Here is a 26035-nt window from a genome sequence, read left to right on the forward strand (position 1 = left end):
AAGCACACACAACAATGGTTTAAAAAGCATAACTGAATTGCCAAAGAACTGAAAAGAGTTCATTGTGTAGAGTCGTATTGTACTCACTATATTGGCAAAAAAAAAGTTTGGGCAACAACCTGGACATGTAGTACAGTTTACACAACTGCTTCAAATGACAGTTGTAAGAATGTTTAACATGTGGGAGATTATTTTTTTTATTATAATCACATGTTAGTAAATTGTTTTGCAACTTATTGTTGTGACTGTTATCCCTGTAAGTATATCAAGATTAATCCCCCCCCCTCCCCACTACCACAATCTTGGTTAAATAATATATATAGGTACTAGAATTTTCATCTGGATTCTTTATTTTGGATTTGAAACCAAAAGTTCTAGAATCCCCTGGGATTCTACTTTGAGCATCCCTAAATTTTTTTCTGTCTGGGATGAAATATTTTAGAGTTAATAATCTCATCATTCTAGGCGCGAAAAATTCTATTTATTATGTTTAAAATAGCAAAACCTTTTTTTGCAAATCGCTTGATATAACGGCATATATATATATACTGAAAATAAGTTCTTCAGGTATTTATTTGTTTGTCCAACATTTTGTCTACCTATCCAGGAAGCCATCATCAGGGAAAAAAACACCACGTTCCACGCCCAACAGGATTTAAAGTAAAACGACGCAAAAAGGAGATAAAAATGTGCTAAATAAACTTTAAAATAAAAGCGATAAGATTGACGACACACAACTTGGTTGTTATCTTATAACACCTGTTTCTACGGAGCTGAAACACACTGTCCGTTTTCATATTCATATAATCCGACCGCTGGTGGATATTTCAGGATTCACTAAACAGACAGTTACGATAGTAACCTTCTTTTGCAATAACAGAGCCACCAGCAAAATGAGTAACTTGATGAAATTTGCATGCGCGTTGCGCTAAAGCTGACTTCTTAGCATCGCTGTTCTTCATGTCGCGAATGTGGTCTTGCCACAGTGTGTTAAATGACCTCCCTGTTTCACCAATATAAACCTTTAGCCAATTACCACAAGAAATGGTATACACTACACCTTTTGCATTGTTGACTTCAATTGGATCTTTAGTAAACAAAACAACTGTAATGCCAAAGTGACATAACACGTGGCGCACAAGGTTTGTCAACCCTGAAATGTAAGGTGACTTGCCATACCCTTTCCATTTAGTAGGGGATTTGATCCATAAGACCGCGCTCTCTTGTCTTAGGAAGGACGGTTGATATCCATTAATACAGAGGGTTTCATGAACTCCTCAAAGCTCCTCCTTCAACACGCCCCGATTTGAGGTGCAAGTCTGGCCTGGTCAAACAAGACCGTCGCCTCCCCCGCTTCTAGTATATGGGATTGTGAGATTCAAGTACCTCTGTGTAGGTGGCTATCACTCGTTCGAATCACTAAATGGAAGGCTTCCATTAACCTGCTTCTCCATAATGAAGCTTATACTCCAAGTAGGGATGTTCAATGTAGAATATCGAATCCTTGGATTCGAATCCTGATGGAATTCGAATCCAATTCTGCAGTTTATTTTGGGTAATTAGAACCGATATAATTTATTTTTTTTACAGCCGATTGTTGCGCCTAATTGTAAAACGCTTGTGGTAAGTTGGCCTGTCGCTGCGGCGACACATTTATAGTGCTTGGTTTAAATGTAACCTGGTAGGGCAGTTCGGGCGACCAATTACTGCGTCTCGCCATAACGTCTGTCTAATAATTAAGTGTCAATCAAGCGTTATTGGGCGAGCGACTAACGTGTAATGTCTGGTGTGGAGTTCGCAATTTCCTTAAATGCGTTAAGTTGTAAAAGTAATATTACGTTGTAAAACGTGCTGGCCGTACACAAGACTTGTGTGTGCAGTGTTTCATTGTACTTACTATTGGCAAAAATATAAGTTTTGGCAACAACCTGGACAGTTGACATATTACAGTTTACAGAACTGCTTCAATGACAGTTTGATAGAATATTAAACATGGGAGATTTTTTTTATTATAATATACACATGTTAGCAAATTGTTAGGGCGATTTATTGCTGTGATTGTGGGCCCTGTGGGGTAGATTAAGAGTAATCCCCTCCCCAAACAAAATCAAGGTTAAATAATTAAAAAAAAATATACTAGGATTCGCTATTCTGGATTCGTTATTCAAGATTCGAAACCTATTATTCTAGAATACCTTGGGGATTCTACTTTAAACATCCTCAACTCCAAGTTGTTGAATGGCACAAGGAATGCCTCCAGATGTGCTTTAAAGTTGCGAAAGCCCACTCTTTGACAAACTCAATTTTATGATCATATTTGCAACCACCACCGCTATAGAAGAACCTATGGCTGTGCCATGTATCTGCTTATTAAACGCACCTCAAAATGTTACGTAGTTTTGCTCAAGGCAAATCCTTAAACCGGAGAGACTACGTCGCCCACGACCAAGACATCATCAGGCTGTATTCAGCCATTACCCAAGTTCACCAACACATTTATTTTGGCCGCGACCCACAGTTTGCTGACCACTGCCCTAAGCTATATGGTGCTGTATTGATATACATTTTAAAATCATTAGCTAAGCGGGTGATTGTAGTAATGAAACACATGTTGGTTCATATCATTTGTTCAGATTGCATTGTTATAGTTGCAAAAAGTTTTTTTTAATTTTTTTTTAATTTTTTTAGGTGGTAACAACTACTCAACGCGACCAACCACGAACTGATGCTGAGAGTGAAGAGCTGTATCATCTTGCATTAAAAGGTACTTTTTATATTTATGTACAAGATGCTATTCTGTAGATAACCAAAATCTTTTTTTCATGAATATGGTAATTTAGTTCACATGTAAAGTTATCAAATGTAGGCCTACAATTGTTGTCAAAGTGGAGTTCCCATGTTATGGAAGTATATTCATGGAAGTTGGTTCATCCAACCGACAAATATAGCAGCACTGAGTGTCCAGATGATGCAGAGGAATACGAACGAGCAACAAGATACAATTACTCAAGCCAAGAGAAATATGCTCTTGTTGAGGCGAGTATTTGTCTTTTTTATCACAGTTTTTATGTAGTATCTTATTGGCATCTCTTAGAATAGATATATGTGTTAATGTGCGATGCTATTACTGCCCAACTGTGGATTAAGAATTACGCCATGTCGAATAAAGTTAAATTGTTTTTGATTACCCATGAATGATTTACTTATTATTTGCAACCTATTTTTGTTGCACCCCAAGAGTGGTGACCTAAAAGTAATAAAAACTTCAAAACTTCCACGCTTATTACAAAGGAATCCCATAATTTTGCTCACATGGCAAACATCAAATAAAAAAAAACTTTCATGAAGGCGTTTAAAGGGTACTGCGAAAAAATACATAAAAGCATATTCTGCCTTTAATCTAAAAATCAAGAAAAACTTTCTTAAAATAGATGTCAAAAAAGTGACTAACGGTTTATTTAAGCCTAATCGTAACAAAATGAAGCCATTGTAAAATAATACACAAGGAGTCCATCAAAAAGAAATGGAAACTAAAAGCAAATGTGTCAGTAACTTATAAAGGATGTTGTTAATAGCTAATAATAAATGTCAACCTATTAAAGACTAGATAATAAATTGCAAGCCAAAAAGGTCGAGTAGATCGACAGCATCTTGATTAAGATGTTTCGATACAAGCTTGTATCATCTTCAGTTGGTGTGACTGAGAAGCACATTAGGCATCACTTTATAAGACCATTATTTAGCACCTTCAGGTGTTAAACAGGTACAGCGGTGTTGATAAGGTGTCAACGTTCAGTTCGGGGCTGCAGTCTTGGATAGATTGCGACTCGAGTAGCCGCAATCTAAAAACGTCTGAAGGCGTACCGAGAACTTCAGGTTTGCCAAAGTCAACCTTGTGATCAGAATTTTGCAGAAGATGCCTGCAAACCTCTGATTTCTCATCGACCCTATGTTCTTTGACCCTCGTTAACAGGTTTTGTCGGGTTTGGCGAATGTAAAAAGCACCACATGAACAACTTAATTTGTACACGACACTAGATCGCTGTAAATGTTCTTGGCAATCCTTAATTGCAAAGTATTTTGTCATCTTAGTTGTTTCATGAATTAACCAAAACCCAACTTTGCCACCAGTAGAGCGGTGTACAAACCTATGTAATTCATGACGTAAATGATGTGAGGTTGGGCCTAAGTATGGTAGCCGCAACAATATATAGCGTAGTGGATTGTCCTTGCACTTTGTTGAAGGTGCTTTCTCGAGTCGGTGTTTGTTATTAAAAAACTACTCGATGCACTTTTTGAGAAACTCCACCAGATATCCGTTACATAGTAACATTCGCTGTTAAAGTCGAGGTGTAAAGCTGCACCATTTAGTGTAGAGACACATATTAAAGACTAATAACCAAAAAATTCAAGCGTAACTCCTTCCTTGTAAGCCAGTGAAACCATTCTACAAACGCGACCCCTTTTGTAATTTTGTCGTGTGCCTTGCGCCCCCCTTAAGATATTATACAATGATTGTATCAAAAGCAATTTAGTTTTCAATTACATATCAGTAAAACAACATAAAAATAGTAACATAGATTCGCCTGGGCCCCCTGTTGTAAGTCTGGGCCCCCTGTTGTAAGCCTGTTGTTAAAATTCAGCCCAATCGTTGGTCAAAAAGCAGCTTCGAAGGGCTAGATTTCAGCAAATGAAATGATATGGTACTGTGGATCCCCTTCAATGAGGTTGCTTGTACTAACAGATTGAGCAAGCATTGGCGTATGGTTGTTTCTCGACTCGTTCCGAGCCTGCATAGCTCAGTTGGTAGAGCGACGGCCCCGGCTTGACCGGAGGTCGTGAGTTCGAACCTCACTGCAGGCTAGTTGTTTTTCTAGTCTGCTCTGCTTGCATCATAGATTCGATGAGTCTGCAATGGCTTTTGGTGTACTAATTATACATAAGCCGTAATCGTTGGTCAAAAAGCAGCTTCAAAGGGCTAGATCTCAGTTATTAACACACATTATGTGTGAATGTTTCATTGAACAAATGATATGGTACTGCGGATCCCCTTCAATGAGGTTGCTTGTACTAACAGATTGAGCAAGCATAGGCGTATGGTTGTTTCTGGACTTGTTCCCTTCTGAGCCTGCATAGCTCAGTTGGTAGAGCAACGGTCCCAGCTTGACCGGAGGTCGTGAGTTCGAACCTCACTGCAAGCTAGTTGTTTTTCTAGTCTGCTCTGCTTGCATCATAGATCAACAGATTCGGTGAGTCTGCAATGGCTCTTGGTGTACAGGAACGAACAAAACGGGAAAATGGAAGATTTGCGCTAAATATTTTGCAGTTTCTGTGTTAAAGTTGGCAAAAAAACAGTTTGTACAGATGCACGAATAGTGCCCAATAAACATCGGTCATGAAAAGTACCAATTATAGTTCAAAAACCAAGAAACTATTTGAAATTGGGAGCAAAGCTCTTAATTTGTCAAATCATGAGATATTTCTTCAGTTACTTAGCTACAAATGTGTAATTTTAGTGTAAAGCATATGACATCATAAAACAGAATGAACACCAACCGAAACTATAAAAATCACCACACAAAAGGTAAATATTGAAGTAGGGCTTGCACCTCCCTGAGACCTATGTCGCCTGCTATTTTTGTTTCCTGAAAGGAAGCTTATCTGTTATTTAGCTGTTGTTGTTTTTTTATGCAAAAAAGCTGACTATGATGTTGAGGACTGCTGGTCAAACTGACCGGTGGGCAACAGGTTGCTAGCCCCTGTTGTAAAAGAAGCCTGAACAACAGCAGTGTTTAATGTGATTTGGGTTTGTTTGATTGTTTGTAGGTTATTGCTATGATCAAAGGTTTGCAAGTCTTAATGGGTAGAATGGAAAGCGTTTTTAATGAAGCTATTCGGTGTCATATATATGGCAAGCTACAAGACTTTGTTCAACTAAAATTAAGAGATGCACTGCGGCAGTCAATTAAAAAAAAGAAGAACCACATCAGGAGGTAAAAGTTTGTAGTATAATCTTACATACTTGAAATTAATTAAAGAGGGTATTTTTTGTTTGTTTGCAGCATCATTAGTTCTGTTCGTGAGACTTGTGCTGATTGGATCCAAGGTTTTGAGCCACCAAATGACCCTGCTATTAAAGGTGAAAAAGATCCCAAGACAGGTTTTCTTATTGATGTTCCACGGAGAAATGTTGGTCCTTCAAGCACACAGGTAAGATTTGTTTTTAACTGCGAAACGATTACAAGCACACTTCAAATTTATTTAGTCTACGTTGTAATCTATAGGGTTCAAAATACTGTGTTTTATTATATTGTAACCAAGAAATATATTCTAAGTCGGGGTTATTACCCACAGGTTAGCAACCACTGGTCTAGATAATATTCAAATATCATGAAACTAACTGGTCACTTCTTTATTTAATTTTACCAATTTCTGTTTTTTTACTTATTTTCAACATCCCTCGCTCAATTGGCAATTTAGATGTACATGGCTCGCGTCTTGGTTGAGTCCATGTTTAAAGGCCCGCTCAGAAAGTTCTTTAAAAAAGAGCAAGAATTGGATATCCTCAAAGAATTTCACACCGAGTCCTACATTTATCCACAAATGCTCAACCTCTCTGGTGAGAGAACAGAATTTTAGGCATCAAAAATGGCATGTTTGTTTCAACAAACAATAAAACAGGCTTTTCCTAATTATCTGTAGTTGTAGCATGGGCGTTAATAACGGTTGAATGGGATATTGTGGTGTCGATTTGTTGTCAGAATATGGTAATATTCAGACAACAGTAATTCTTGTAATCCTCACATGATTAATTACATGCATGCAATCTAATTTACTCTTTGTAGTTGTATATGGTGCGAACCATGCTTGAATCCTTGGTGGCCGACAAGAGCGGCACAAAAAAGGCATTGCGGACTTTATTGGATTCGCACACCATTGATGCAATTGAAAAGTTCCATCGTGAATCTATCTTCTATGCACCCCTTTTGGAATTTAGTGGTAATTCATCCAAAAGGGTTAACATTTGATTTCAAATCATTTCGCTGGATAATATAAAATGCTTGGCATATTTTTGGTGGTATCATATGTAAACTTTGTCCTCCTTATATATACAGTAACATCCCAGTCAAGTTTGCACCCGTTTAAGTAAATTCGCAAAAAATAATCACAAAATCTTGATTTTGTTATACAAGCCTTTTATCCACTTCATACAGAAATTGGATTTCGGTCGAAAACATGGTCCAAAAGTATGCAGGGATTATGTTATTGGCCAAGCAGACATAAGCCTCCATTTGCTGGTCTAGATTGGATAACATCGGTGTGAGGATGCTTTACAAAAATATTTACAGGACAAGGCAAAAAGCTTTACTCTTCCGAATTATCCAGTTAATGCATTTTTTTTATTTGCGCAATTTTGTAGCATCTTTGCTAAGGGCCATTTTACTGCGAATGTGAGTAATGCCTATTTGCTTCAAAAACAATATAAACACACTGTATGATTTGCGCTTGGCACGAACATTTTATGTGATTACGATGCAGCTATAAAGTTGTGGAGTAAATAGTAGTAATCTTTTTATGTGCCCAATTTGATAAGTCTCTTAAAAAAAACGCTTTGCCAACTGAAACCAAATAATCACTTTTTTTATGCTCCGCACAATTACCGTGGCTTTATAGCATAATTGTAAACATGTTCAATCAATAACAGCACGCTTCCTAAATTACCTAAAAAAATTAAAACGCTTGAAAATATTTTTCTAAATTATTAGGAAATAATCGGCATTTACAAAGTTTAGTGTTGACAAGTTTAGTTACCAACAGTTTTTAACCTAATATGTTTTATAACTTTGCCTTTCAAGGTAGAAATCACTACATTGGAACGTCAATCACGACTAAAATTTTTTTAATGGTATACAGGCTGGCAGAATCTTGCCAGGAATTTATAAACTTTGCCATGTTAAAGTGATAAACAAGGCTGATAACAGTTTACAAAAAGTTCCGCGGAAGGCGCAAACAAAATATTTTGTGACTTAAACAAATATATACAAAAGGGACATGCTAAAGTACAAACTGGGGCCTGGGATAGCACATGCCTGCTTGCGAACTCGTGAGCAAACATGCAGGGCAAAACCAGATTAAAAAAGCTCGAAACAATTCTTTGGTTAAATAGGGGAATTTTTTTAATATATATATTGCTTGAAATAATGATATTTATAATCAAATTTAATAGGAATTGTTTACCGAGTTTAGAGTCGCACAATCAAGTCCAACATGTCTCAGCATGATTAGTGGCTATGGGCTGAATAGCTTTGCTTAAAACAGAGACAGAATCATAGCAAAACAAGGGTAAAGTTTGCGCGAAGCTTGACATTATTTTGAGTTTACGTAATTAAAATAGCCAAAAATATAGGTTAAGCCTTAGATGTAACAGCACGGCCTAGCTCCCTAGTACATCCTCTTAAGGCCCATGCGAATTTCATATACCTGTCTATTTAACAAGAATGGCGAGTCCTGAAACAACATGCTTCGCACTTCCGTAACTTTTTTAAGAATGACACAACAAAATTAATTCCTGCCAACTGTAGTGCGTAATGTTTCTACATATTCTTCATTTCAAAAATATATGTGATTAAGTATGTGTAAAAACAACATTTTTTTATTGACGATGGATCTTTTAAAAAAAAATTAAAATTTTTGAATTTTTTTTTAAATTAATTTTTTTTGCGCCAATTTCTTCTTCTGGCTCATTCTTCGGCCGACATAGTCGCCAAGTCGCCAGCATTTTGCCATACTGATGATATCGGGTCGGCTCTGATCCTTCCCTAGTATAAGATGAATAGCAATATTATTACTTGCCATAAGCATTGCCTCTGATCCTATATTGTCAAGTACCCCTACTGGCAGCCATAATAATCATACAGGCTGTGTGTTCAGCTGTCAATAGCTAAAAGGTTATGCACTACTGGATGAGCTTTAAATATCAGCGTCTTCAGTTCGGCCGATTTAGGCCTTGTTTTATGTTACAGTATACATGTTATAAGGCGGAATCACTTACGTATTCACCTATCCACATAAATTCGCCAAACTGCTTAGGTTCAAGTTGCGAACTGAACTGGGATGTTACTGTATTTTATTCTTGTTTTAAATTTCTACAGGGTGAAAATAATGTCTTGCATTAGGGCATTAATTGAAAATAATTAGGAATGTTTACATTTAAATAATTTTGAATAAAATTTAGTACAGCTACATATATTTATATGGTAATTTTAAATGGCTTTCTATAAAATAAGTGTTAGGTAACTGAATTGTTTTTTGAAAAGATGGCAAGCTCTGTAAAATTAACAAAATGCGATTTCTGGCACAGAAACACTTCAAGAATGCTGTGATCTATCCCAGCTCTGGTACCGGGAGTTCTACTTGGAACTAACTATGGGAAGAAGGATCCAGTTTCCCATTGACATGTCTCTTCCATGGATTTTAACGGATCATATCCTTGAAAAAAAGGAGCCCTCCATGATGGAGTAAATGTCAAACTTGTCTTTCGTAACAAACTTTGTTGTAAACTTGTATCTACAATGATTAAAAAAATACCGCATGGTCTGGCATTACATTTTCTGAAATGCCAAATTCGGATTGGAAATTCTTAATAAAAATGAACCATGATTTTTTTTTAAATTTAACATCCCCCAATTATATCCACCCAAGGTTGTATTTCTGTATGTTAATAGGTTTGTGCTGTACCCCCTGGACCTTTACAGTGACAGCGCCCACTATGCACTCACAAAATTTAAAAAGCAGTTTCTCTACGATGAGGTTGAGGCAGAAGTCAACCTGTGCTTTGACCAGTTCGTGTACAAGCTTTCCGATCAGATCTTTGCCTATTTTAAAGTTAGTCAATTGGTAGATTTTTAAATAATTCTGTTCTTTATTGTTGATATTTAACCCTTTCAGTCAAATAAATCTGTTGGGAATATTATGCACTTACAATAGTTCTGAATATTACACCTAGTGCAACAAAAATTTTGACACAAAGTCTTTGTTTTAGGACATTTTGCAGCTCCCGAACTCAAAAATGCATTTAGTTTTTTTTTAAATTAGCTCTAGTTTTTAAGATTTTCGGCTTTTTGACTTCATTTGACGTTTTTCAAGGATAAAATGATGCAATTTTCACATAAAAAAAGGTGGCATAAAACCGGGGAAGTTGCTGAATGTCGCCTTTTTTAGATTTTAGTGGTAATTTATCCAAAAGATAAAAAAAAAGTCACCCCTCCCTTTTTTAAATCTTGAAAATAGAGGCAATTCCGTCAAACTATGTGCATTTTTGGTATCGGACCTTAAAATATCGTAGAACCACTCCAATATACCCTGCAAAAAAATTGGTTGACCAATGTTATAAATAACCAGATTTTCTAACATGTAGCCTATCCTTACAATAACGTGATCACTTATTCCTCTTATGAATATTTTGTTGTGATATCAAACATTGATTTCTAACAGTGGCTTATCCAGGGGGCGGTTCGGGTGTCCACTTTTTTAAGTGCTTATATCGTTTTTTGTTCGTGTTTGTTAGGCTTCAATTCACTTTTCGCAGCGGCATTGTTTTGTAATGTAATTGAATCAACGCATTTTTTCTCTTTCGCCTTTCTCTAATAATTCAGTTTGGCTAATCGCCAAGTGTACATTCGGCACATGAGTAAAAAGAAAAGTTTATTCTGTACGCAGAAAAAAATACAATGAAATCGGAGTTGTACACTGAATACAAAGGCCAATATGCAATTCACAAAACTAAATCAAACCTTCCTTTGGTCTCGCTGAAAACGTCAACCACTTTTTCTGCGGATAACTGCACGATGCGTGTAAAAATTGTTTAAAGATTTAGAAAAAAGTTGGTGTCAGCATTTTTCATTGCGGAAAGACGTGATTTGGGTCTTGCCTTTGTTTAAACTCTCTGCCACTTCAGCGTCCCTTGCATAAAAATCTGCAAGCTCATGTAGTTGGTTCGCTTCCTCGCCGCCCATCAATTCACCATCACACGAAACTTTTTTAATTTCTTACATGTGAACAAATTTAAGAGTTTAAGTTTACCTGGTATTTCAGCGTCCCTTGCATAAAAATCTGCAAGCTCATGCAGTTGGTTCGCTTCCTCGCCGCCCATCAATTCACCATCTCACGAAACTTTTTTAATTGCTTACATGTGAACAAATTTAAGAGTTTAAGTTTACCTGGTATTTCAGCGTCCCTTGCATAAAAATCTGCAAGCTCATGCAGTTGGTTCGCTTCCTCGCCGCCCATCAATTCACCATCACACGAAACTTTTTTTAATTTCTTACATGTGAACAAATTTAAGAGTTTAAATTTACTTGGTATTTGACACGGTATCAGGTGGCTGACTGCATTCTGCCAGATTTCGATATCTATTTTTGATCTGTTGACAAACGTGATTATTGTATAGGCCGTATACCTACCTACTTATGTTTTTTGCCACATATGAAGCACAAATATGACGCTTTTGTGCGACAATACGATGCACCAAGACATTTTCGTTCAAGAGACAATATATATCGTCTTGAAAAACTGCGTTCAACTACCCATTAAGCAGCGTCATCCGTTATTCTACTTCTCAGCACAAATTTGTTGTATTATACTGCAAGCTGTTCTTTAAATTTCTGCTCAGCGTGGGCGCAGTGTTCTTCAAATGTTAATATTCTATCGGTGGCCATTGTACAGACAATACCAAATCACAGGAAGCTGATTGAAGGCTTGTGGAAAGGTGAAAGTTTATAAAAGAACAGACTCCTAAACCTTCAACGAAACTATACATTCTATTGCCCTAATGCGGAATTGTCATTCAAGAGTTTGTCTTTCACTACTTGGGCACCGCAAGTTTCCTTTTCACCCAGTGCGACAAAGTGCGTGCAATCAATGTAGGAGGCCAGAGTTCCACAAACACTATCACTGATTCGTGCTTTTTCACCACCGGGTTTCACACAGACGTCTAAGATTATAACGTCGTGATTGAGGAGATATTGCTTCGATAGCGCAATGCAAATATGAATGTTCCTTAGGACTTCCACAGAAAAAAATTATTACATCAGACAAATTACGCATTACTCGGCCTATTGGACCAATAGCAGATAAAGATGCGCGAGAACAATTTTCAAATAGACAGCAGAGCGGTGGCAATATACCCCATTCGGATGTCTTGGAAGTATTCTGGCCTGGACTCCATTGAATTTACCAGGAATATTGCTTACAGTTACACCATCGTAAACTTTGGCCTAGCATAATGCAGTCCAGTCCCCACGATGTTAGTGTATGCAAAATTGCGTTTGAGATGCACTTTCATGTCAAGCTTTTCAGCTGAGTAAACCCGAGAAAGTCCCGTCTAAGTTTTAGATCGCCGTTAATGTTCATGGTTACAAGCGGTTTAATAACTATAAACCTTGATCCTCTAGCTGTGATCCATCCGAACAAAGAGTAAGATAACCAGGGAAACCATTTCAACCAACTGGATTAAGAACTTGATGTTCTAATTTTCCCCGTTAACAGTGCTCTTCGAAACTGGGAAGGAAAGATTTTCCATGCGTTTGTATGTAGTTAAAATTTAAGCGTGTCTTCGATCTTGCAGGCGTCAAAAATGACAATGTCAAGTTCATGCCGGCCATTACCATTTGCCGAGTTATGCGCAGTTGACGTTCTTGGCATATCGCTGTCTCCGCTAATATCTCTCGTTGGCGTAACAAATCCTTTACTGCAGCAGATTTTCCAAAAAAGTTATCTAACTTAGACTTTGTGCGCGTTTGCGGGTCTTTATTTATATGAAATAATTGTTGAAAAGATTGAAATGTCATGAATCATGAAATGATTGTTTTCGCAAAAATACTCTTTTTCGCAAAAAATTCTCTCAGCATATTTTATATGACGTGATTAGCGTTTAATTAACGCAATTAATTTACCCCCCCCCCCCCCAAAAAAAAATATATATTTTCGTTTTGCATTGCAGGTGGTGAAAGGCGTGCTCATATTTAAGCGTAGTTCCGTACTTACTTAGGGAACCTTCTGTTAATGGAATTGTAGATGTACCAAAATATCCATCAGACATATTTCGCAGTCTGTTTAGGTTTCCTACACAAAGGAGCGATTACACACCAAGCGGTTTCGCAGCTGGCGCCTGACAGGAGTGTCCACGATACACTTATTCGCTTTGCGTCTATGGATCTGCTTACGCTGGACGTTATTTCGCTGTTTTTCAATAAATTCTTCCCTATTTTGCCCCCCATTCTTTTTTTTGATTTCGGGATACGCCTCTGATTTCTAACATTGGGGGTACCAGTACCACACATTTTTGTGGTATGCAAAATATTCGCCATAGGAAACCGCTTTGATTTACTATTTTAGTTTATTTCAAAATGTTCATGGTTTGTGCAACCCCTTTATAGGCTTTTAACTTATAGGTGCCCTGCTCATCTAAATACATATATTTTAGCTTTGTAAACAAGTAAACCCAGTAAAAAACGTCCGGAAAATATGCAATAACATTTAACAATTTAAACAACACAGTTCATTTATACTATGATTCACCACACCCAGTGCGTTTGTAAGACCGTTAAACTGCTAATTATATCAATACTATTTTTTTGTGGCCTGAAAAAAATTGGGGAACATGTTGTTTTTGTTTGGATAAATATGTTGCCCATAAAGACCCCTGGCAACTCTAATAAAACAATTATTACCCAACATCGTTTGGTCTAATTCGATTCGTCTTCTAAAGCACTGGATCGGAAAACAATATTTGTAGTTCATTGACCATGGCAGAATAGAGGCCAATCAACAATAACTGTTGGGAAAGTGTTGTGGCACTGACATGTTCCCCATGGCAAAACATGCAACAGCCAGGACACTTTGTCTAGCTAACATTTACATTGACCTTAAAACTTTTGCTTATTTTGCAGCACTTGGCGGGCTCAATGTTTTTGGACCAGCAGTTCCGGGAGCAATGTGGAGCAAGTATTCCGTACCCTGAAGCTAACAAATATGAAACTTTGCTCAAACAACGCCACGTACAGGTCAGTAAACCTATTATTTTAAATGCATTAAACTAGTGAAATAATTGCTTATTACTAGCTTTGGTAGCTTGGGTTTTTAGCATTACATTCAATAAGAAAAACTCCAAAGAAAATCAACTTTTATTTTAGTTATTAGGTCGCTCGATCGATTTGAACAGACTGATTACCCAACGTGTGCAGGTGGCAATGCACAAATCTGTCGACCTGGCCATTCACAAGTTTGAAAGCGGTGATTTAACCGGGATTATGGTAAGTTACACTTACTATATGTATTAGGGTTGTTCAAAAAAACACTTTTATGTCAAATTTCAGTGGGTACCCCATGGAATTGTTAGGTTGTGTCTAAAAACCCCACAAACCAAATCTGAGCAGGTTTGGTTCAGTATTGACCGTGCTACGTCAATTTGAAAAGTCAGATGTAGGCTAAAATTTTTGAAAAAAATAAATTATCTTCCCCCTGAAAAAATGTTTTTTTCTTTTTTTGCATTGCTTTGCAATTGAATAGCTATAAATAAACCTGTTTTGCAGTAAAAAGTGAGTAGTCATGGTACAAATGTCACATTTCAACAACATTTGTTAGGCTGTTTTGTACAAACAATGGCTTAAAATTTTAAAATAAAGTAGATGCAGCACACATGACATCAAATCAATAAAATAGTACATTTAGTCTTCACACAATTATATCAATAACTTATTTAAAGTTCAAAAAAACGTGCTAAAAATCTATTTTTCGTACAAAACAGCCTAACAAATGTTGTTGAAATGTGACATTTGTAGCTTACTACTTCAGGTTTTGATATAAAGTTGATGCGCCAAATGCAAAAATGTAACCTCTTTTGTATTCTCTAAACATGTCTTTTAATAAATTGAAAGTACCAAAATCAGATATGTATATATTTTTAAAATGAATAAATATTAATAATTTTCGGGTGGTACGGTCCGAGTTATTTCCGACAACCAAAACCTCTTTTCAGTGTTTTAAACCAGTCATTTCGAAATGACTTAGTATTAAAAAATAGCAAGTTAAGTCGAAGCATTGACATAAAATTAAAATGTTAAATTTAATAAATTGGGTTTCTGAGCGATATTTGATAATAATTTTCAATAGCCTACCTTTCAAGGTCTACGAACATTGAACAAACTTAGTAGGAATGCATTGCGTACCTGCAAATCCTTGTCACTGGATAGCTGCAAAACTCTTATTTTAAGGTCATTCGTTTAGGTCCCGCCACAAAGGCAGCATAACTTAAATTTAAATTGCTTGTTTTGTAATGTGTATTCAAATTGATCGGTCTCTACCTGCCCACAGGAGTTGGAGATGTTAATATCTGTGAACCGTCAGACCCATAAATTGTTATGTGAACATCTCACCCTGGATAGTTTCTCATCGATATTACGCGAAGCCAACCACAACGTGTCCGCCCCTTATGGCCGTATCACGCTTCACGTCTTTTGGGAGTTAAACTACGATTTCCTTCCCAACTACTGCTACAATGGATCTACCAACAGGTAAAACAGAAAAACAAAAGGTCACCAAAACTACCTAAAACAAAGGTCTATCTATACCTCGCTGTGTTAATTCTACCGACATATTTCTTTTTTAAAGAAGATAAGGTGCGGTTGAAATGTTGCCGAATGCAATTTCCCATTAATTTTATAAAATTTTAAACCGAACAACATTTTTTTATTGAAACTCAAGTTTTTGATGTTTAGTTACTTTTGTTTTCCTTCGTTTAACAATATTCAAGTTTTGCACAAAAAATTAGATCCGTCCCGCGATCATACTGTTATCGTTCGCTTTATGAAAAAAGTTACCTGCTTTTAAAACACGATATATATACAGTACACATACAGTACGCGTGATCTAGCCCAGTGGTTCGAAAAAAACTTTTGACGGGGGCGATAATGGTGGAAGATACTCTAAATCAGCGTGGTCTACACTTAAGAGACATTAATTATCAATGGCTTGTGGAGCAATTTATTGATTCCCAATTTTCTCGTTTCGCCTACTATGAAAAAGATTATGCACGCGAAGTGATTAATAAATAGCAAACGTGTTTTAACAAATAACAAATGTGAATTAATGCTGATGATTTTTTTCCTAAATCAATTGTTAAAATCGGTTTACTTTTACATATCAGTCATAAAGCATCCTGTTGGGGACTAATCTAGGGAATAAGAGGTTATGGACCCCCAAACTTGTAATTTAAACGTAAATGCAAAATGATGTCATGCTTCCCGCAACTCTTTCTGTATTGTGATTTAAAACTGTTTTGGGAGGCATTTCCGGCACCGTGGTCAACACGGCGTTCTTATGAATTAAAATATACAAATGTATATTTAGGCCTGGCATGAATGTTTTTTTACGCCGTCATACCTGACAAAATAACTTTCTCAAATAGTAAAACTCGAGAAAAAGATCACCAAGGTCGTTCATCGTGATTTAGGGCGGTTCTAGGGGAGGGGATATATAAGGCCAAACTTTATTTTTTCCTAACTTTTACCATGTAAATATTTTTGCGCTTCGGGAAAACTTCTATTCGATTCTGGTATACTTTTGTCCTCTGAAGGAAATCTATTCAGCGCGCAATTGAATTTGATTTCGGCTGCATATTTGCGGACTTCACTAGAAAACACGAATTTTAAAGATTAATTGTTTTATAATGTTGATAGGGAGGGGCGATAATGATGTATAAATTGCTGTAAGAGGTGACAGTACATAAGTTTGAGAACTATTGATTTAGACTAGCCACTCTAAAGTAGTTTTTTAATCAACCATAACATAATATGAAGTTGTTTGTACTAACAGGTTGTAGCCAGCAAAGGTGCCATGCTTGTTTTTCGACTCGCTCCTTCTGAACCGTTGTAGCTTTGTTGATAGAGCGACGCTTCCGGTATGGTCGGAGGTCGTTAGTTTGAACCTCACTACAGGCTATTTGTTCTTTTAGCCTGTCTTGCTTGCATTATTGATCGACAGATTCGGTTATTCTGTCAAAAGCTTCCGGTGTCCTATTTTAAAGGCAATGTATAACTTTCTGCCCTTAGTCGGGACTTTTTCGTGGTTTCTATGCATCCTTCCATCTGCGGAGTCGTTGGCCCTTACAACATATTGGTTAAAATCAGCTTGATGATAGCCAATATATCTAGCACAACCAATGGCAATTTGTTTGTGGTCCAATGTTTTATGTCTCCTAATTAAAGTTTAGTGAATTTTCACATATGAAACGCTTCTTTTTCGCAATTAGGAGTCCACCATAGTACAGTATGTTCTTTTCTCTCACTGATATGTAATCGACAAATACCGAATAGCTTTTAGTATGTTTCAGTTTTAATATTTAATCTGGCGCAAGGCATAGCATATTTACTGAAGATCAACGCAAAAGGAAAAAAGATTAAGAACCACTGCTTGAGACTGTAAAGAGGCCTAACCAAAGTCGTTGCTGTATTGTATAACATGTTTTTTTATATCCAAACTACCACTTACTTTTTTGATTGCTGATAGTGTTGAACTGGTGGCGGTGTGTATTCATTCAATTCCTGTTTTTTCGAATACTTTGTTCAACACTTTCATAAAAATATGCAACTAAATTAATAACATCTAATCTAAACGGAAGGAAATAATACTTAAAAAAATAAAAGTTATGATCATACGATGGTGTTGTAATAATGTGACTTAAGTGAAGCCGTACAAATCACCATTTCCGGACAAATTAGATAAACTATGTAAGACAATTTTGTCGCATAGATAAACTTTTGAATTAGCAGTTCGGTCAAAACAAACCTGCTGTTAAAAAAAGTCTTGATAAATCGGTTATCATGAAAATGCCCGAACCTCTTACGAAACAACTTAATGGAATATGAATAGCCAACAAAAAACTTTTTTTTTTGCTTTTAATGGATATTATTGCAGATTTGTTCGTACTCCCATGACTTTCTCACAAGAGTTGCAAAGAGACAAACCACCAAACGTGGCTCACCATTACCTCTTCGGCTCAAAACATCTAAATATCGCCTACAGGGAAATAGCAAGTACGTGTCAATTACTAGCACGTATGGTAAAACATATTTTGTTCACACTTACTGTTGTGTTTATGTTTTGTTTTATATACTTAAATAAAAATCCACTTTGGTAACTGTTAATGTTGAACGCACTATGCAGGTTCATACAGCGATTTTGTTGGCTATCCACACTTTTCTGCTATATGCCGCTTGATAGGCTACCAGGGCATCGCCGTTGTTATTCAAGAGCTACTGAAAATTGTCAAAAGTTTGGTAAGTTTTCAGCTTTTGCCCAAATGCAACAAAATAGAAAAACATATTTAGTAGAACTATAAATCCGGTTTTTATTTTCACTACTCGTAGACAACAGACACTTTAATGAAGGATAAAATATATTTTGATTATCTAATCGGATAATAGCGTTTCTCAAAAGCAAAGCTTACTAACCAACATACTAAATGAGTAGTCACTTAAAACTGATGTATTACAAAGTTGCGTATGTACAATTCTGTTTTTCAGCTACAAGGGACGATAGTGCAATACGTGAGCACTTTGCTTGATGTGATGCCACCTATCTGTAAACTACCTAGGTTTGATTACGGCTCACCTGGTGTTCTCGAGTACTACCAGCATCAACTAAAGGACATTATTGAGTATTCCGAACTGAAAACTCTCGTCTTTCAGAACTTTCGCGAAGTTGGCAACGCCATCTTGTTCTGCCTTATGATCGAGCAAAACCTGGCAAGTATTATGAAACTACTGTATTGCAAATAGTCAATAGTACCGGTAAAACAACAATAAAAATTATCAAATAAAATTCACGTAATACTCACTTATAGCGATATTATTTTCTCAATGATAATACAGAACCAAGAGGAGATATGCGACTTGCTTCATGCCGCACCCTTTCAGAACATTATACCTCGACCGTTCGTGAAAGAAGGTGAGAAGCTGGAAAACAAAGTAAAGAAACTGGAAACAAAATACGAGTCACTTCACCTTGTGCCACTCATCGAAAAACTTGGCACACCTCAGGTAACTTTTTAAATTTATGTCTTCTCAAACAATTGAAATAATTTAGTTTATGATGAACAATCGATGTCCTAACATCTACTATCCAAATGATAAAAATTATAATGCATGCCAAATATTTTTAACACTTTCTGCATAAAATACTGTTTTAATATTCAACTATATTTGTTTTTTAGCAAATCTCGATTGCTCGCGAAGGCGATCTGCTAACCAGAGAGCGACTTTGTTGTGGACTTTCTATGTTCGAAGTCGTCTTAAATCGAATCAAATCTTATTTGGATCAATCAATTTGGAAGGTAAGTTTTTAATGTTTATTCATCAATAAAAGATAATGAAGTCATTAGCAAAGTTATTATGTAACATTGTAGCGTGTAAAAGTATTTTAGAAGAATCTTTGTCATAACATTACAGTGTATTATTTTGTGAAGGGCAGGGGTTCCTAAGTTGGGGGGCGCGTTTTTTTACAAATGCATATAAAATAAGTTGTAGGCTTATGTTATGACTTAATTTCAACCTAATAAGGTTAATTTTTATTTGTAACACAGGGGCCTCCACCTGCGAACGGTGTGATGCATGTAGACGAATGTACAGAATTTCATCGCTTGTGGAGTGCAATCCAGTTTGTGTACTGCATTCCTGTTCGTGCACACGAGTTTACCACGGAGTAAGTTTCTTCCTAGGGACGTTTCATCATATACTTTTTTTTCAGTATTTTTCCACTATTACGTGTTGAGCGTTAATTGCAATGGTTTGCTAGAAAAACGATTAATTATGTTCTTGAGCAGAAAAAGTGCACAAAACATTATATTTTATTAAGTTTCGTACTTCTATAAATCGGTAAGACAGTTTAAGCTCGTTGTCTGTCGTATGAAGTTATACATTGTGTTCATAATATTTTTGCAGTAATTTGTTTTCGTTATCTAAAAATTAATTAATAGTTTTTCAATACAGGCAGTTGTTCGGCGACGGTTTGCATTGGGCTTCTTGTGCAATAATGACTCTGTTACGTCAGAACAAAGCATTTGACGTGCTCGACTTCAGTTATCACATAATGAAGGTTCAGAGATATGATGAGAAAGATGAGGTTATCAAACAAGTGGTAAGTCACAGGGGAGTTAAAAATGGTAACTAAAAGCGAACTAGTATTAATTAAATAGGACTGATAAGACTTTTACGCTTCTAACTTGGTGTGCCTCATAACAATAGACTTGTTAGCCTCCCAACTGCTTACTAGATTCATTTATTGCTAAACTTATGCAGACACACCCGCCTGTAACATAGTACGGCCTAAGTGTTCGATGTTAAGCTAACAATAAAACCATTTTAGAAAAAATATTTACAATCTCTTTTTGATGTTTTATATAGTTGTTATTACTAAAAAATTGTCTCCACTGTTTTCAAAAAAAAATATTAGCAGGTTTTTAACTAAACGTTGTTTTCAAGTCTCTCAAAAAATTCGTGGAGCGCGTTCGCAAGTTTCAAATTCTCAACAACGAAATTTTCGGCATTTTGGGAAAATACCTTCATCCCCCAGCTGAAGCCACGTCACCTATGGAGAACGTCAAATGCTTCCAACCCCCAATACACAGCTCCGCTATTCACGGGTGAAATAACATTGCACTTAATTTGTTTGACAAGCTTTATTTGGTCGAACAAAGCACGTGGTATTGCCATTAAAACATTTCAAGAATCGAATCTAAACTTTCAATGATTACAGTTTGAAATTGAAATATAAACGATGACCAGCGTATACCGTTTCAATATTAACCCAACCGCAATGTTTAAATCGTTTTGTTTTTTACATTTTATAAAGATTAAAACACCAAATTGCTACCAAAAAACAAGCTAAATCGTTTAGGAGCTGCATAGTTAAGATATAATTTTATGTAGACTTTTGGAATACATTTCTGTGTTTGACCTGTAGCTTTTGGTTTAACCATACAGAAAAGGCATGACACTAACCCACGCAAGATTTAAATTATGAATTTCAATATTATGTTTTGTAAGATTGCATCGTTAAAAAATAACTCTAATTTACTTGTATTTTAATATTGTATGAATATAAATGTCGTTCCATGCGCCCCGGAAACAACACATCACTAGGGGGGGATTCAGGGGTTACAAGGGCATTTAATGCGTTAAAGTTTAAACGCTTTGCGCGAGGCTATTAAATATCTTTCAATGTGGCCATTGTCTCGTAGTAACACCTCTTAGTATTTTGTGACTTGAATTGGATTCGTATCCAATTTTGCCGTTTATATCTGATAATTAAGGTAACATTCCATCGTAAAACATGGAAAATACGTTACGTGGTTACTCGAGGCAAAAAGGCCAATATTCAACGAGGTTACGGCTTAGCGTAACGGTCAAGTAATAGTAACGCATCAATGGCAGTAGTAACTTTGTATTCTTTGCAGCATGCAATTTGACTGCCTAATATCAGATCACGATTTTAGTGTAAGAAAAACTCAACAAAACTAGAATTCACTGTGTCTTTATATGGGAAAAAATCAAGTTTGGGTAACAACCTCTTGTATCATGTTTTTGCGTCCAAATGTAAACAACTCCTTGTTTAATTTCCTATAGAATTGTTAAGAATGTCTATTATTTGTAATTTAAATTACGATTACAATAAAAAATATGTTAGCAAATGTTTTTTGCGATTAGTTGCTAAAGGGTATATTATAATTAATCCACCAAAAAATATAAAATGCAAATTAACAATTAAAAATATACTAGAGTTGATATTCTGGATTCGTTATTCTAGATTAGAAACCCATACCTTGAGATTCTACTTTGAACATAACTACTTTTCTTATAAATTCACGTTATAACGGAACTCTTGTAACGTCGTCTCTAAAAATATATCCCTCCATTAAACGAAATTGCTGAACCCGCCCCTGTGCACCACGTGTTTATTAGCCGCCTATGACATCGGCTTGTTATATTTTTTTGTGGTGTATTTTAACCTATATAAACAAGCTGCTCTATCACGTCCTACAATTTGTTAAATACTGTAAATGCTAATTTTTATCGTGCTGAAATTTTACTTTATCGTCTATTAATAACACAGTGCAACACGATTTTGGGCTCGAAAGTGTGACAGTTGTTTCTAGAATAGTTAAGGGATCCTGCATCCAAAAACGCCACATGTTCGTAAAGTGGTTTACTATGTTTTCAAAGTTGATCTTGTTTTTAGCTTATTCTCGATGTAGGTGACAACGAAAAATAAAGATGAATTCGGCATGCCCGGCAATAACCCTCCCGAATAAAGTCGAATAAAAAAGTTTTTAGAGGAAGGAAAAGACTTTCCTTTAAGGTCAGATTAACACCGAATTGGAGATTTACCAAAAAATGCACTTAAATCTAGGTATTTATTTTTAGTGAATACGTCATTCTTCCCAAAAATACGACATTCAATCTAAAATTACGCTGTAGCATAATAGGCCAGTAAGCAGGGTAAAACAAAATTAAAAAGGTTGCAACTGTGCCAAGAACTAACAAAAAAACGTGCCGTGAAAATATTTTGTCCGTCAAACTGACGTCATCCATTTTGGTTTACATTGGTTAGAATACATTGGCTACAAATTTCAAAATGATTGATTGGTCTCAATAAAGAATAACTAAGCGTAAAAACGTTTACTAAACCAAAGAGAAATATTAACGCCATTAAAAAAATGGTCATTTATGACGTATTTAGAAGTGGCCATACATGGAAGCAAAAGCCGCTAGCGCAATACATTAATTTGTTAACTTAATGATGCAATTGATGACGTCTTCGCAGGACCGGATTAAGGTTTTCATGGAACTGGGGCTGAATGGCATTCAGACGCCTATTGGTCTATTTTTATTATGTTTATTGTTCCAACCAGAATTAACATGAAATAAGATTTTTGATTCACTTATCAAACAGATTCATTTAACATGTTTTCTAACTTTAGCTAAAGCAAAGGTGTTTTATAGCTGTCTATTTTTTCCAAAATCTTAAATAGAGCAAAGGGATGTAACCTATTTTGGTCCATACACGAACGCATTTGGTTCAGTACTCTTTGAAGGACTGAAAATGAGCGTTCGCCTGAACAGGTGGTAATGATCGGGAAAAGGCTCATCCTTAATACAACAGATACATTACAAAACGCATACATGAACAAATTTTCGTTAATATATCTAAACATTTGAGCTCTTTTGCTACTTTCGACGTTAAAATGACGTTCTTTTAAGCAGAAAAATGAGCAGAATAAGATCGAAGTCGTCTGAATAAGACGTAAATCTGCCGGAATACGTCCTAAATTCATCCAAATAAGGCCCAAATGTTTAAAATAATTCCTGAAAGTGTAGGTAGAGGGTATGGGACGATCGGGGGCCGTCGGTCTGGCATCGGCCGTTTTTTTGGTAATCCAATTTAGACGGTAATACGACTATTAGGTAGCCTATTAGTCCTATTTTGGTCTTATTGCGAAATGTATTTCATTTCGACTATGATGTTGTTCTTATCTCAGTCTTATGACTGGAGTCCGTGGTGATATCTCTAAGAACAGCGGTTCCAAAACTTTTCTAAAAATTTTGCCTGGTGAACCCGTTGCAATAATTTTGATATTCCGCGGCCTTCAAATTTTAGGGTCAGTTGACCTATTTTTCTTGTAGTACACTAGTGCAGTCATGATTCTTTCTAAAGTAACAACTTTTTAACTGATGCGAACGTTTGCTGACAGCGAGTTAAACAGCATAATAGATGCTTAGTGATGTCACAAGCGACATCATAAAACACGCTATATGATCTAATAATAAAGCATAACTAAAGACAATAATGATGACAAATAAATATTTAAAAGAACCGCTGCTCTAGATTCTAGAATATAACTTTTTATACAAAGATAACATCGGTTGGTCCAATTTAATTGTTAGTGATGGGCCTATTTTTTAGGTGGGCCTGGGGCTGCAGCCCTCTTAGCCCCCGCCTTAATCCGCCCCTGCGTCTTCGCTATGATGAAGGTTTTTATTATTTAAGTTAAAAGTAAAATAGCCACTCACACTTCCTTTTAGCATAAAGAGAGAACTGGAATGTGTTTTGTATAAAAGTTAAATTGGTTGAAACACAAAAGTCAGCTAGCTTAACTGACGTAAATTTTTAAGAAAAAAAGTGTATAAAAAATAAACTTAACTTTAGCCACATCCAACGTGCAAATCTTATTAAGTTTCCCATGCTACGATACTATAGTTCAATGAAATAAATTGTCAACACCTAGGGTGTAGAAGTTATTATCATAAAAAATATATAGATCTATCAATGGTACTAAATATGACTGTCAACTCAGATCCGATACTTGATGAAAATTATAAATAACAAACGAAGGTAACTTAGCCTACTAACCTGGAAAATACCTTTGACTGTTTAAATTTTATTTATTTGAGCCAATTAATGACGTTTTTGTTATCAGGTCGGATCGCGATACTTTATCCTAAACATCGGATTAAAATGTCTATGTAACCTGGATAGCGCAACTAGCGGCACGCTTGAGCGATTTTCGAAGCAGTGGTTTTCAACCTTTTAATTCCCCCTAAGATTACCATAATCAACCTGCCAGGATTTTTTTCATTTTTTGTCTTATTCAAAATGACTTTTTCGTTTAAATGTTTCCAAATATTTTTGAAAAAATTAAACATGATGTAATAAAAACAATAAAAATACTTTACTTGTAAACCAATTTAATGATGCACTATATAAAAATTATATGGAATGTTTCTGAACTATGCAGTTTTTCAAAGTTTCGGCATCGCTAGTAGGCATTCTCAACGTTTGTTCGGAGACCTACTTCGTAGTTTTGTAAGAAACGACTTTTAGGAAAAAATACAAATGCAACACTTTCCAAACAATAGATTTTTTTTCAACATTTTGGAATTTCTAGAAGAAATTTTATTTATTCGAACGACAAAGTCAAAAAAGTGACCCCATACCTGGTTAACCCAACATAACGATTTACAAGGACATATTTCCGTTTTTTTCATATTACGAGTTTTAAGCGTAAAAAGAAGGCAATTTTTAAAAACTTTCCGAATAATAGATTTTTTTCAAACTTTCGGCAGTTCTAGAAGAAATGTTCCTTATTCAAACAACAAAGTCAAAAAAGTGACCCCATACCTGGTTAACCCAACATAATAAATTGTTCGGGGCCTATTGTCGCCTTTTTCATGATACGAGTTTTAGACGTAAAAAGAAAGCAATTTTTACAAACTTTCCGAACAATAGATTTTTTTCAAACTTTTGGCAGTTCTTAAAGAAATGTTCCTTATTCGAACGACAAAGTCAAAAAAGTGACCCCATACCTGGTTAACCCAACATAACGATTTACAAGGACATATTTCCGTTTTTTTCATATTACGAGTTTTAAGCGTAAAAAGAAGGCAATTTTTAAAAACTTTCCGAATAATAGATTTTTTTCAAACTTTCGGCAGTTCTTAAAGAAATGTTCCTTATTCAAACGACAAAGTCAAAAAAGTGACCCCATACCTGGTTAACCCAACATAACGATTTACAAGGACATATTTCCGTTTTTTTCATATTACGAGTTTTAAGCGTAAAAAGAAGGCAATTTTTAAAAACTTTCCGAACAATAGATTTTTGTCAAACATTCGGCAGTTCTAGAAGAAATGTTTCTTATTCAAACGACAAAGTCAAAAAAGTGACCCCATACCTGGTTAACCCAACATAATAAATTGTTCGGGGCCTATGTCGCCTTTTTCATGATACGAGTTTTAGACGTAAAAAGAAGGCAATTTTTAAAAACTTTCCGAACAATAGATTTTTTTCAAACTTTCGGCAGTTCTTAAAGAAATGTTCCTTATTCAAACGACAAAGTCAAAAAAGTTACCCCTTACCTGGTTAACCCAACATAACGATTTACAAGGGCCTATTTTCGCCTTTTTCATGATTCGAGTTTTAG

At 35.9% G+C, this 26035-nt stretch overlaps 1 protein-coding gene and 2 non-coding genes across 5 annotated transcripts in view; all 3 read left to right on the forward strand.

Annotated features, from left to right (window-relative positions):
* The window catches only part of LOC146160393 (cytoplasmic FMR1-interacting protein 1 homolog), a 33713-nt gene extending 11522 nt beyond the window's left edge, over nt 1–22191 (forward strand). For 2 of the 3 annotated variants that reach the window (XM_083384051.1, XM_083384050.1), the window contains exons 8-25: nt 2689–2764; nt 2867–3036; nt 5827–5993; nt 6063–6210; nt 6846–6999; nt 9362–9518; nt 9726–9885; nt 13950–14063; nt 14193–14312; nt 15373–15572; nt 17974–18092; nt 18223–18335; nt 18582–18803; nt 18930–19097; nt 19271–19390; nt 19640–19758; nt 20046–20193; nt 20538–22191. In XM_083384051.1, the coding sequence (XP_083240177.1) occupies nt 2689–2764; nt 2867–3036; nt 5827–5993; nt 6063–6210; nt 6846–6999; nt 9362–9518; nt 9726–9885; nt 13950–14063; nt 14193–14312; nt 15373–15572; nt 17974–18092; nt 18223–18335; nt 18582–18803; nt 18930–19097; nt 19271–19390; nt 19640–19758; nt 20046–20193; nt 20538–20702 (2640 nt within the window). In that variant the 3' untranslated portion in view covers nt 20703–22191. Of the gene's footprint in view, nt 1–2688; nt 2765–2866; nt 3037–5826; nt 5994–6062; nt 6211–6480; nt 6620–6845; nt 7000–9361; nt 9519–9725; nt 9886–13949; nt 14064–14192; nt 14313–15372; nt 15573–17973; nt 18093–18222; nt 18336–18581; nt 18804–18929; nt 19098–19270; nt 19391–19639; nt 19759–20045; nt 20194–20537 lie in introns of all 3 variants that reach the window. The other variant, XM_083384052.1, reaches the window with a different exon arrangement.
* Trnaa-ggc (transfer RNA alanine (anticodon GGC)) lies at nt 4789–4863 on the forward strand. The gene has a single exon. It is a non-coding gene; the product is annotated as a tRNA-Ala (tRNA).
* Nucleotides 5127–5201, forward strand: Trnaa-agc (transfer RNA alanine (anticodon AGC)). Its single transcript has one exon. It is a non-coding gene; the product is annotated as a tRNA-Ala (tRNA).
* Nucleotides 22192–26035: the final 3844 nt, after the last annotated feature.

This window comes from Ascidiella aspersa, chromosome 3, assembly GCF_963924565.1.
Source record: "Ascidiella aspersa chromosome 3, kaAscAspe10.2, whole genome shotgun sequence".
NCBI lineage: Eukaryota > Metazoa > Chordata > Ascidiacea > Phlebobranchia > Ascidiidae > Ascidiella > Ascidiella aspersa.